The following is a 13,187-nucleotide window of genomic DNA, read 5'->3' as shown; positions in this document are numbered from 1 at the left end:
AGAAGGCCTCTCTGAAGATGTGTTTACGTTGAGGCCTAAATACAAAAGATCTATGCAGCAAACATTGACAGGAAGAGCATTGCAGGCAGTTTGTTATAAAGCTTAAATAATATAAGGAATGCAGACATCTCTTTGTGGCCTCCAGTGATGGTGCAGCATAGATTTCTTCTTAGTTCACCACAGCCCAGCTTGTTTAGGACGGAACGACATTGCATATGGTCCTTTGTTTCCAGGCCTAAAACTTGGGTAGAATGGAAAATATGGAGATTTCTGGGAAGGCTTAGTCTTTTCATCTGCTGATCTTGTGACTCTGCCAGTACTGTTAGTCTTCACTAAGTTTGCAGTGGTTTATCTTCCTCAAAGTCTGTTTTCTTTCCCACTGAGTGAATGGGAATAATCACTGATGTCCTACTGAAAGGGCTTGATGGACCCATAGCACGTATTTTTTGTTTCTTTGTTTTTTTTACCATAAAGAGAGTGAAAAGAACAAAGGAACAGCCACGAATTGAAAGCCACACACATATATATTCATGTAGCTTACTTGATTCATTAAACAAACTACTTTAATATGTTTTTTCCAGTTTTATTGAGAAATAATTGACACACATCACTGTATAAGTTTAAGGTGGTTGGATTGACGTATACTGTGAAATGATTACCACAATAGGTTCAGTTAGCATTCATCATCTCATATAGATACAATAAAAAGAAAAGAAATAAACATTTCTCCTTGTGATGAGAACTCTTAGAATCTACTCTCTTAACTTTCCTGTATATCATACAGCAATGGTGACTATAGTCATCATGTTGTACATTATATCCCTAGTACTTATTTATCTTATAACTGGAAGTTTGTACTTTTTAACCACCTTCTTCCACTTCTCCGTCCCCCCCCCCCCCACCTCCTGAGCAGGTGCTTTTGAAAAAATATTGGTTTAATAGTGTTAGTTTTTTGTTTTGTTTTGTTTGTTTGGCCGCACCGTGTGGCATGCGCGATCTTAGTTCCCTGACCAGGGATCTAACCTGCGCTCCCTGCAATGGAAGCACGACGTCTTAACCGCTGGACTGCCAGGGAAGTCCCAACAGTGTTAGTTTTATCAGAGTACAGACATGATTTTATAATGATAGATTTCCTCCTTTTTGTAAGTTTGCTAAATCTTAATTTAAAGAATTTTGGTCTAGGTAGAAATTTATACATTTCTTACCTATATGAACTCTTTAAAAGAGTACAGCAGTTTCTTTAAAGAGCATAACAGTTAAAATTTCCAAAATGTAATATTTGTTGAAAGTACTTGAAATTGAAATTCATTGAAAGTCTGTCTGTTTCTCACTTATGAAGAAGACACAGTATAAAATTCATCCAACCAATAGCCAGACCTACTGTTTTCACAGAGATATGGGCAAACAAATGAACTACCCTGTGATTTAGGTATTTTGGCATCAGAAAGTTCGGGATAGCATTTTGTTCCAGTTGTGTCAAAGGAGTGTGTTAAACCTGTGTCACAGGTCTGTAAAAATTACAGTTGATAATATTCGTGGTTCTAGTGAAGATCAAAATTACTTTTAAGGCTACTCATTTATCTTCAAAATATCCATATGATTTGATTTTTCAGGATACTTATTGTAATCAAAAGTCAAGCAGTAGGAAAAGGTTTTGTGAGCCTCTTATAAATAGCACTTGTGCCACTAGATCTCCTAAATGATGAACGAGATTTGAAATCTTTTGTCAATGTTTAGGGAATAAAAATAATCTTTTCTTTTCCCCTTTTTAGGGGTAGACTTAAAGCCTGAAGTAGAAAGTTTCAGTGCATCAAGCAGTCCAAATGACTTACTTGAAAACCTCACTCAAGGGGAAATAATTTATCCTGAGATTTGTACGCTGGAATTAAATTTGCTTTCTGCTGGTAAAGCCAAACTTGACGTGCTTTCCCACGTATTTGAGAGTTTTTTGAAAATCATCAGGCAGAAAGAAAAGAATATTTTTCTACTCATGCAACAGGTAAAAGATGTATTTAGTTAAATGTGATCAATACTTACCACACGCATGCCCCAATTACTCATCTCTTTGTTTATATATAACCCAACTTGTCTGGAAATTGAGATGATTACTTACCTTTTATAATACCTTAATGTATGTTTTTAGTACAAGTGATATTCTAAAAATCTTCTATTTCCATAGTTCTCCAAAGTAGCATAAAAATTAATGTTGTCATTGGCTAACTAATAAGAATCCTAGTATGTTTCTGAGAGTGGATAATATTTGAAAAATTGCATTTAATTTTAATATATGGTCATTGTTTTGAAAACTCAGAAAACAAAACAGCATAAAAAACAAAATGAAAATTATGTATAATCCTACACATAGCATTCTCTCCACTTATTTTAAAATACCTAGAAATGTGTATGCAGTAGACTATCAAGTAATTTATTATGATATTACAGTTGCTTCATGCTTTCATGAGGTAAGACATTTAATTTCTTTTGTTTTTTAATCTTCAGGGAACTGTGAAAAATCTTTTAGGAGGGTTCTTGAGTATTTTAACACAGACTGATTCTGATTTTCAAGGTGCGTTGAAACTGTTTTAAACAATAGCTTTGAAATAACTTTGTTGCTATGTGAAATGAAGAGTTGACAGTAATGGCTTCCATTGGCATAGTGCTGGGTGGTTTCAAAAGTAGCTTTATATGCATCATCTCTTTTGTTTCTCAGAACCATCCAATGCGGTAGACATAGTATAAGTATCTTGAGTTTATAGAGAGGAAAATCTAAATTCCAAGGGACCAAATTAGTTGTTCAGGGTCATATACATAGAAGTGGCATTGCGAGGACTGTAGCCCAGTCTAAACACTGTATTGCTGCTTTTTTTTTTTTTTTAAAGAAGATGTTGGGGGTAGACGTTTTTATTAATTTTATTTATTTATTTTTGCTGTATTGGGTCTTCGTTTCTGTGCAAGGGCTTTCTTTAGTTGTGGCAAGCGAGGGCCACTCTTCATCGCGGTGCGTGGGCCTCTCACTATCGCGGCCTCTCTTGTTGTGGAGCACAGGCTCCAGACGCGCAGGCTCAGTAGTTGTGGCTCACGGGCCTAGTTGCTCCGCAGCATGTGGGATCTTCCCAGACCAGGGCTCGAACCCGTGTCCCCTGCATTGACAGGCAGATTCTCAACCACTGTGCCACCAGGGAAGCCCTGTATTGCTGCTTTTATCAGGTATTGCTTGAGTGCCCACTCTCTACTCTGTACTTTCACAGACATTTGACAAATTCATAATGAATACGTAATGTGATTATATTATATACACTAGATAGAAACCTAGATTTTAGTTGGAGAAACCTAAATTGTAATTGGAGAATTAAGGCTGACATACACAAAATGTTAATTTGGGTTTGTCGCATATTTTCTCATGATCAAATTCAAGTTATGCATTTTGGGCATGCATATCTCACAAGTGATGCTATGCCTTTTCACAGTGCATCATATCTAGGGGTTCATGATATCTATATCTTATTACTGGTGATGTTGACTGATCACTTGGTTAAGGTGGTGTTTTGCCAGGTGTTTCCATTGTTAGTATTTTCTCTTTATAATTAGTAAGTTTCTTATGGGGAGATAACTTAAGGCTATGTAAATATCCTTTTTTTCATCATACTTTAACCCACTCATTTTAGCATCCATTGATGATTCTTGACTGAAACAGTTAATATCGTGGCTTGCCAAATAGTAATTTTCTGTTTCCATCATTCCATCTTCATTTATTAATTGGGATTACACGGTAAGGAAAAGCCTTCCCTTCTTCCCCATCTACTTAGTGTATGGGTATATTTTTATTTATTGTGTTGGGCACTTAGTGGACTTTTTTGATCTGAAGACTTATTTCCAGCTTAGCTCTGAGAAATTCTATTCCATTATCTTTTCTAACAGCTTTACTGAGATATAACTTGTATACATGAGATATATTTGTGATATAATTGAGATATATTAATATACTATACCATTCACCCATTTGAAGTATACAGTTTAGTGTTTTTTAGTAGGTTCAGAGTTGTCCACGTTAAAACATTTTCATCGCCCCAAGAGAAACCCCCATACCCTGTAGCAGTCACTCCCTCTTTCCCCTTCACCCTCCCCCACGCACGTGCCCCAGCCCCTGGCAGTCACTAATCTATTTCCTGTCTTACAGATTTACCTATTCTAGATATTTCATGTAAATGGAATATGTGTTTTTTTGTGACTGGTTTCTTTCGCTTAGCATAATATTTTCATCCATGTTGTAGCATACATCAGTACTTCAGGTTTTTAAAAATCATTTTTTTATTTTATTTTGATTTAATGTAGATTGCTTTTTAATTTTTTTATTAATAAGCTTTATTTTTTACAACAGCTTTACCTTTACAGAGAGATTGAGCAGATGGTACAGAGAGTACCCAGACTAACCTTAGTATATTTGCTATAATTAATGAACCTATATTGTTATATCATTATTAACTAATGTCCATAGTTTATTCAGATTGCCTTAGTGTGTACCTAATGTTCTTCTGTTTAAAGATCTTAGCCAGGATTCACATTGCATTTAGTTGTCATACCTCCTTAGGTTCCCTCTTGGCTGTGACAATTTCTTAGACTTTCCCTGTTTAATGACCTGGAGAGTTTTGAGGAGGACTGATCATGCTGTAGAATGTCTCCCTGCTGAATTTGTCTGATGTTTTCCTCACTGTGGTATCTCACTGTGGTTTTGATTTGCATTTCCGTAATTAGTGACGTTGATCATCTTTTCATGTACTTGTTAGCCATCTGTATATCTTCTTTGGAGACATGTCTATTCAAATCCTTCACCCTTTTTCAAAATCAGGGTGTTTCTTTTGTTGTTGTTGAGTATTAGGAGTTCTCTGTGTACTCTGTACACTCTTCAGTTCCTATTTTTCCCCTTGGTTAGGCAACTCGGCCAGTCTACAGACTTTTACAGTTATACCTGGTAGCCCTGATGCTAACATCCCACCATACATCTCAGCTTTTTCTTGGCAGAAGCCATTCAGTTTCTTTTGAGAAGAGTTTACAGGTTTCGGGCATAAAGGTGAAAGGGGACTTATCCGTGCTGTTTACTCGGAATCAAGGAGAGAGGTGGATGTCACAGACAGACCTTTTATTAATCCCTGTGCTTGCAACCCCGTTCTTACTTCCTCCTCAGATTTGGGACAGATCGGCTCTTCATTCCTCTGAGCCCCTTTGTAATTCAAAGAGATTCTGGGCTGCAGCTTTCTCTTTTATCTGTCTCTCCTTCCATCTTCAAGAAATATTTTTAAATCTCTCACTTGACCTGCTCCCAATGCCCACTGCCTCCCCACTTTTTTCCTGTTATGGGTTTCTTCCTTTTTGTTATTCTGAACTTTCAGTTCAGCGACTTTTCGGTGGTAGACAAAGGCATATGTATATGTATGTGTATATCTCTATTCCCCCATTTTGAACTGGAGCCTGTTAGTTTTGAACTGGAAAAAAAAATCTAAGCACATACAGTTTACATCGATCATGTTATTTTCCTACTCTAAAACCTTTAACTGATTGATGTTACTTACAGGATAAAGTCCATGCTATTTTATAGTCTTGTTGCAAGTTTATTTCTAGATATGTCTGCCATTACGCTACTGTATCAGTTCACTGCTTCTACAAAACATGTTGCTGAAACATAACTTCTGTTCTCAGGTTTTATATCAGAATTATTTTGTCATGTCCAAAAGGGAGATAATATTTATTTTGTAGGACTTTTTTTTGGTTAGGATTGGCTGAGATAATGCATGCAAGTATATACTTCAATCGCTGTAATATACGCTACAAATATTTATTTTACTCTAGACAGTTATATGAATTTGTGTATTACCAATTATATTTCATAGTAAACCCCATGATAGAATAAAGTGTTCAAACTAATCACTTGTCATATTTTAGTGTTTTTGTAATTTTTAATACTTCCACTTTTACTTATGTCATCTAATTTTCTATTTAGAAAGTTATAGTCATAAATTAAACATTTTCAACATGAGAAGGTAGCAGACTATTTTATGGTACCTAACAGCTTATTTAAGAAATACTGTATTAATTTATGCTTCTTTAAATAATACCTTTATTTTACTTTGAGCTAACCAATCTTTAAGAAAAGTGGTTTTGTTGTTGCTTGTCAGTTGGTTAGTTGGTTTGCATTTAATTGTATTGTTATTTCTTCAGCAGATTTTTGGATTATTAGAGTATTTATAATCCATTCAAGATGTGACAATAGTGTTTGATCTCTTTCAGTGAAATTGCTTATTCCGTTCTTTTAATTATTGTATATCGGCTTTAATTTTCCCCCTTCTCTCTTTCTTTAATTTAGCATGCCAGAGAGTACTGGTGGATCTTTTGGTGTCTTTGATGAGTTCAAGAACATGTTCGGAAGAGCTAACCCTTCTTTTGAGAATATTTCTGGAGAAATCTCCTTGTACAGTAAATATGCTATAATTTGCCATTTTTTCACTGATAACTAATAGAATTTTTTTTATTATTTAGAAATCACTAAGCTCCCTCTTTTGATGTGGTAATTATTATATAGTCAGCTCCATGTTATTGTGTGTGAACTTCTCGATTATTTTGTTATTTACACAGTTTTAACCATTTTGCTTCAATTTTGGCTAGCTAGACGTATCATTGGGATTGTATTCCCTTTACCCCATTCCACCCCAAGTCTTTGTGCTTAAGAAATGCTAAATAATTTTAATTACTAAAGATAATTATAAGCAATTATAACCATTTTGAGAGTTACCCTTTTCTTTAAGAAAATTGTTACTCACTCTTCATTTATCTTCTATCACTTGTCCATTGGTGCAGCTTAGTGATTTTTAGACCGTTCTTTGCTGAGAAACCCATTTTTATAATGAAACCTTGACTAGAAGCATAAGCAAATAAAACAGAAAACTTTGGAGATACTTTCTTTGAAGCAAGGTTGAAGGATGTTCCTGAGCCCTGCCCATTTCACCACCCCACTTGAGCTTTGTAGACCCCAAGGGAGCTCTGTGGAACACAAGGTCAAAAACCACTAGTGTAACGGAGAACAGTATGGAGGTTCCTTAAAAAACTTAAAAATAGAACTACCATACGACCCAGCAATCCCACTGCTGGGCATATACCCTGAGGAAACCATAATTCAAAAAGAGTCATGTACCACAATGTTCATTGCAGCACTATTTACGATAGCCAGGACATGGAAGCAACCTAAGTGTCCATCGATAGGTGAATGGATAAAGAAGATGTGGCACATATATACAATGGAATATTACTCAGCCGTAAAAAGAAATGAAATTGAGTTATTTGTAGTGAGGTGGATGGACCTAGAGTCTGTCATACAGAGTGAAGTAAGTCAGAAAGAGAACAAATACCGTATGCTAACACATACATATGGAATCTAAAAAAAAAAAAGTTCTGAAGCACCTAGGGGCAGGACAGGAATAAGGACGCAGATGTAGAGAATGGACTTGAGGACATGGGGAGAGGGAAAGGTAAGCTGGGACGAAGTGAGAGAGTGGCACGGACACGTATACACTACCAAATGTAAAACCAATAGCTAGTGGGAAGCAGCCGCGTAGCACAGGGAGATCAGCTCGGTGCTTTGTGACCACCTAGAGGGGTGGGTTAGGGAGGGTGGGAGGGAGGGAGACGCAAGAGGGAAGAGATATGGGGACATATGTGTATCTGATTCACTTTGTTATACAGCAGCAACTAACACAACAGTGTAAAGCAATTATACTCCAATAAACATGTTAAAAAAAAAACCACTCGTGTAGACAATTGAGAACTGACTGTATATTTATGGAATGTTTCTATTCTATTTTTCTGAGTTCATTTATCATTGTAATAATCAACATTAGATGTTATTTTATGCATGGGTAGGGCATTGTACTGGGTTAATGTTTTCTATTTTTTTACTTGTCTCCTTAGTCGTTGCTTTTCCCTTTAATTAAATACTTGTTTCCTGTCATCTCTTCTGTACATTCTCTGTTTGAGTTTAACCAAAAACTTGTAATTATAAATAAACCTAAAAACCTTATTTTAGTTTACCAAACAGAGATGAAAGAAATTTTATTTGATTAGGGAAAAGACATGTAAAATAAGGTGGAAAGTAACGGAGCACTCAACTTTGTGAAGTCAGTCATGCTGTAAATGCCATTCAGAAATCTGAAGCATTTGTAAGGTCTCTGATTCTACCCCTCATTTAAAAATAATTGATAGAAGCAACTATAGTGTACTTGGAAATAAACGTCTTTCTTTGCTAGAAATGATTCCTGATATAATTATTGTATTTAATTGCTAGTACTTAAAACCAACTGATAACTTTTTAGGTTTTAACCACAAGAGATTATATATTTTAGGACTGAAACCTCTGTTTCATATTTTATCTTAACTACACACAAAAAATGAATATTTTAATGATATAGTAGCTAGGAAGGTATTTAAGTGGGAATGCTGATATGCATATGTATATATTTGTATTTTCATTTATAACCTGACTTTCAAGATTATTATGTACCTTGTAACATGATTGTAAAGTTTTGTGTGGTTTTCTTCTCCTCTAGGAAATTCTTCTTCTGGGTATTCTGAAAATTGTTGAAAGTGACATTACTATGAGTCCTTCACAGTATCTCACCTTCCCTTTGCTGCATACTCCAAATTTAAGCAATGGTGTTTCATCTTTTTCACAAAAGTGTCCCGCGATTCTAAACAGTAAGGCCATGGGGTTATTAAGAAGAGCACGAGTTTCGTGGAGCAAGAAGGAGGGTGACAGTGACAGTTTTCCCCAGCAGCTGCTTTCCTCTTGGCATGTAGCCCCCATCCACTTGCCATTGCTAGGACAAAACTGCTGGCCACACCTGTCGGAAGGTTTCAGCGTTTCACTGTGGTTTAATGTGGAGCGCATTCACGAAGCTGAGAGTACCACAGAAAAAGGAAAGAAGACAAAGAAAAGAAACAAATCGTTAATTTTACTGGATAGTAATTTTGGTGGAACAGGTATGACAACGGCGTTATCGGTTGCACTAAGATTTTTCCAGCGGCGGTTTTTTTTTTTTTTTTTTTTTTTTTTTTGAAGATGTTGGGGGTAGGAGTTTTTTATTAATTAATTTATTTTTGCTGGGTTGGGTCTTCGTTTCTGTGCGAGGGCTTTCTTTAGTCGTGGCAAGCGGGGGGCCACTCTTCATCACGGTGCGCAGGCCTCTCACTATCGCGGCCTTTCTTGTTGCGGAGCACAGGCTCCAGACGCGCAGGCTCAGTAGGTGTGGCTCACGGGCCCAGCCGCTCCGCGGCATGTGGGATCTTCCCGGACCGGGGCATGAACCCGTGTCCCCTGCATCGGCAGGCGGACTCTCAACCACTGCGCCACCAGGGAAGCCCCCAGCGGCGGTTTTATAGTAGTTAAGCACTGAGAATACAGCGCTGCTGTGACTTACTCTCAACATGCTCTTCACATGGAATGCCTCAGCAGGGCAGGCTCTGACTTACCGAAGCCTGAGTTGTCAGATAGCCCTGAAAACTCCATTTTCTTCTGTTCTTTTGCCTAGTGTGTAAGGGGCGGGGGAGGCAGGTGGGCCACATCTGCACCTGCTGCGGGGCTCACCAGCCCCCTTTCTTGCCTCTTTCCTGGTCCCGTCACTGGGTTAGGGTGGCTCCTGGTGTTTGAAAAGGAAAGGATAAAACCCTGTAGCCACTTTTCCATCCGTCTGCTAACGGTTTCCCACCTCCTGTTAGTCCGCCTCCATTTCATCTCCTTTCTCTCTCGTAGTTCAAGCTGTCTTTCTTATGCTGAATCTTACCTCAGTGCCTCTCTCCTCGTTCCCATCACAGAATGTTTAAACGCATCAGCCAACCTCCAGAGTGAGAATAAATTTCATTCCAGTTCTTTCTATAACTGCTCGAATCGCGATTATGCTACTAGGAAACTGCTAGGTAGAAAGAAGCTGTTCGTTAGGAAGCAGTTTATGGTAGTGGTAAGTAAAGCAGGTAGGCTAATTCTTAGGGTCCATGAATGAATGAAATGACTGAATGAGACAGGTTTAGGGGGTTATGATTATAGGGAGGTGCTGGCCTCAATAGCTGCTCATTCCACAAGGTTTACACATGCCAGCAGAGCCTCTGCTTCAGAACACTAGGCCTTCTCCAGTATCTGGTTTCCAGGGAGGTCTTCTACCGCTGACCTGTAGATGGAATGGAAAACCTTAACGACACTGTCGAGATTGAAGGGTGGGAAATGTCACCTGATATCCACAGTTGGAGCTCTGAATCTACTTTTCCACGGACGTTATTTCCAAGTTATTAGCAGAACACACTTAGGTACTTTTATGGGTTAGCCTAGGAAGCTGAACTTCTAAGAAATCTTAGCAGATAATTTAATGTTTTAGGTAGTTATAGTGTTTTCTTTTGTGAATTGAATTTCGCCACCTAAGAATTGATAGCTCTGAACGATATACATGTGATGTTATTGACGATGGTGCTGTCTGATGTACATGGAGAGCTTTCTGGATTGTGTCACTTTGCTCTTGCTCTATACATTTTTAATCTTCACAACATTTCAGTAAGGTGAGTGCCCATACTGTCCATATTTGTAGATGAAGTTAAGCAGCATGACCAGTCTATGTGTGTGGTAAGTGCTGGAAATGGATTTAAACCCACCTGTATTTAATTCCAGAGCTTAAATGTCACCACTACACTATAAACTGCAGATCTCTTTCTTACATATTAAGTGAGAGCAATCACAATGTAAACGGCCTCTTATAAAATGAATAAATATACACAATGACCTGAGAAAACTAAGTATTGGGAACATTTTTTTAAATTTCTTATTGTAAAGATGTATTAGAAAACGTGTGTTTTAGAAAGATAATCTTGTATGAACATTTAAAATTAACATTTAAAGATAGTATACCTACAAAAAAATTGAAGGAAGGTGAAGAAAATATTACAGTGATAACACATCCTTTGCCACTAAACCACTGTGTGCCGTTGAGCAAGTTATTTAGCCTCTCAGCACCTCAGTTCTGTCACCCTCACAATGGGGATAATAATGTTTACCTCACAAGATTGTCATGAGCACTAAATTAAGAAATATTTATAATATAACTACTCTGAATTCCTGAATACACACTGGTTTCTCTTCTGGTCCCTTAATTGTACAAGTTCAGATTTGATATGGAAACATTTTTCTTGATATCACTTCAGATATGAGTTCTCTATATATCTTATATCTTGGGCAATAGTCCTCAAGATAATCAATGAATTTAACTGTTCTTTTTTAAGACTATTATCATTGCTAGGGGGAGTATTCTTAAAAATTGGTGGTGGTTTGTTGTTGTTGTTTTTTAATAAGATTTTTTTTTTGATATGGACCATTTTTTTAAAGTCCTTATTGAATTTGTTACAATGTTGCTTCTGCTTTATGTTTTGCTTTTTTGGCTACGAGGTACGTGGGATCTTAGCTCCCCAACCAGGGATCAAACCCGCACCCCCTGCACTGGAAGGCAAAGTCTTAACCACTGGACGGCCAGGGAAGTCCCTGGCGGTGGTTATACCCGTAGAAAATTGACAACCAATATATGTGCAATCTGATAACTGGCAGTGTTTATCTTCTCTAAAAGTCTGAGCCTTTGGGCATGCATTTTATATTTTGGTACATCTTAATGTAGCTTTACATGAAGTCATGAATCATGGTAATAGGTCGCATGGCTGAGGCCTGAGCTCATCATACATACTCAGGCAGTGCTAGGTTTTAAGTGGTGAGAAAGAGAAGTCAGGATCATAACCAGATGGCTCAAAGCCTGTAGCATTTACCTTTGCTCGCTTGCCTTGGAGAGAGATGTTAGAGTTTCAGAATCACTCAGTAATTAGGTTCAGAGATCACGCATCAGGGAGTCTAAACAAGGACTATATTCAAACACCACAATTCTTCTAAAAGGAATTTTAATATAAATTTTTTTTTAAAGAAAGCATGCTATTATTATTATAGAGATTTTTGGTGGTGCAAGGCATGTGACAATGGTGTGTGCTCCCTGGGCTGGGGCCCCGATGTCACCGTGGTCGAGTCCAGTCGATAAAAGAATCATGGCACAGTGACATCACAGTGATCTCTTGATTCCTGCAATTAGCCCTCGGTTATCATGTATTTTAAAACATTTAACAACTTCTGTTGCGCTCAATTACTGTTTTCACTCTTCATGCTTTATTTTGGAGTTAATATCGAAACTTTGGAAATGTTGTTTGGAAATAAATGTTGTTTATTTACCTGGAATGTTCAGACATTCCAGGTAAATAATTTACTACAAATGAACAACCATGCTTTGTAATCTTTTAGATTCACTTTTCCACTCATTTTTAATCAGTTGCTAAACTGATCATTCTGACATCTTTTTCTCATAGAGCACAACAGACCGGAAGGTGCAGAGTACGTGAGTACTGGTGAAAGGCTCATAGAGGAAGGCTGTATTCATATGATCTCATTGGGATCCAAAGCGCTGATGATCCAAGTGTGGGCTGATCCCCACAGTGGCACTTTTATCTTTCGGTAATGATTATCCTCAACCCATCATGAATAGCTCATGTATTTAAATAATTTATGTAAGAGACATTAATGTGAAATCTGCTAATAAAGATCATTACAGCAAAATAGAAAATTCTTTAAAAAAGGAAGATACATTCTAACAGTTATTAATACAGCCTTTGTAACAATATATTATTATTCTATCTAAAAATCTATAATTAAACTCTGAAGTACATTATGTTAATTCTCAGTTGTATCTTAGACCAAATACTTACTGAAGTCCTATCTATGAAAGTATTCCATCAGATTGCAGTGATCTTACGTTGTTATCAGACAGCAGTTTTTCATGCAGATTATATATTTAAGAACCACTATCTAATAAGCTTAGGTTCTTCTTGCTGTCTTGTCCTTTTTTTCCTACCGCCTTTGTTAACTAGTATAGATACAAGTCTTTTATTTGTATTGAGTGAGTATGACTAGTATGATACTATCTTTATAAAACTTTAAATGAAACATGTTGCTTAGGGATCTATGCTCTGTAAATGTAATAAAGGTTACTTGGTACATTATATAAATTATATCTTAATTCTCTTAGTAATCCTTCGAAGTAGGTTAGACCAACAATACATCCTTGTTTTAGGCATTT

At 37.0% G+C, this 13,187-nt stretch overlaps 1 protein-coding gene across 5 annotated transcripts in view; it reads left to right on the top strand.

The window, feature by feature from the left end:
- Nucleotides 1-13,187, top strand: part of LYST (lysosomal trafficking regulator) — a 175,665-nt gene that overhangs the window by 52,868 nt on the left and 109,610 nt on the right. For all 5 annotated transcript variants that reach the window (XR_004346215.1, XR_004346213.1, XR_004346214.1 and 2 more), the window contains exons 9-13: nt 1,773-1,999; nt 2,500-2,566; nt 6,359-6,468; nt 8,592-9,024; nt 12,421-12,565. Coding sequence is in view for 1 of the 5 variants with exons in the window: in XM_032608455.1 (XP_032464346.1) it covers nt 1,773-1,999; nt 2,500-2,566; nt 6,359-6,468; nt 8,592-9,024; nt 12,421-12,565 (982 nt within the window). In the remaining 4 variants the exon portion in view is untranslated. The remainder of the gene's footprint in view (nt 1-1,772; nt 2,000-2,499; nt 2,567-6,358; nt 6,469-8,591; nt 9,025-12,420; nt 12,566-13,187) is intronic.

Source organism: Phocoena sinus, chromosome 16 (genome assembly GCF_008692025.1).
Source record: "Phocoena sinus isolate mPhoSin1 chromosome 16, mPhoSin1.pri, whole genome shotgun sequence".
Lineage (NCBI taxonomy): Eukaryota > Metazoa > Chordata > Mammalia > Artiodactyla > Phocoenidae > Phocoena > Phocoena sinus.
Note: the sequence above shows the minus strand (reverse complement) of the source record. Positions and strands in the feature narration are given on the sequence as shown.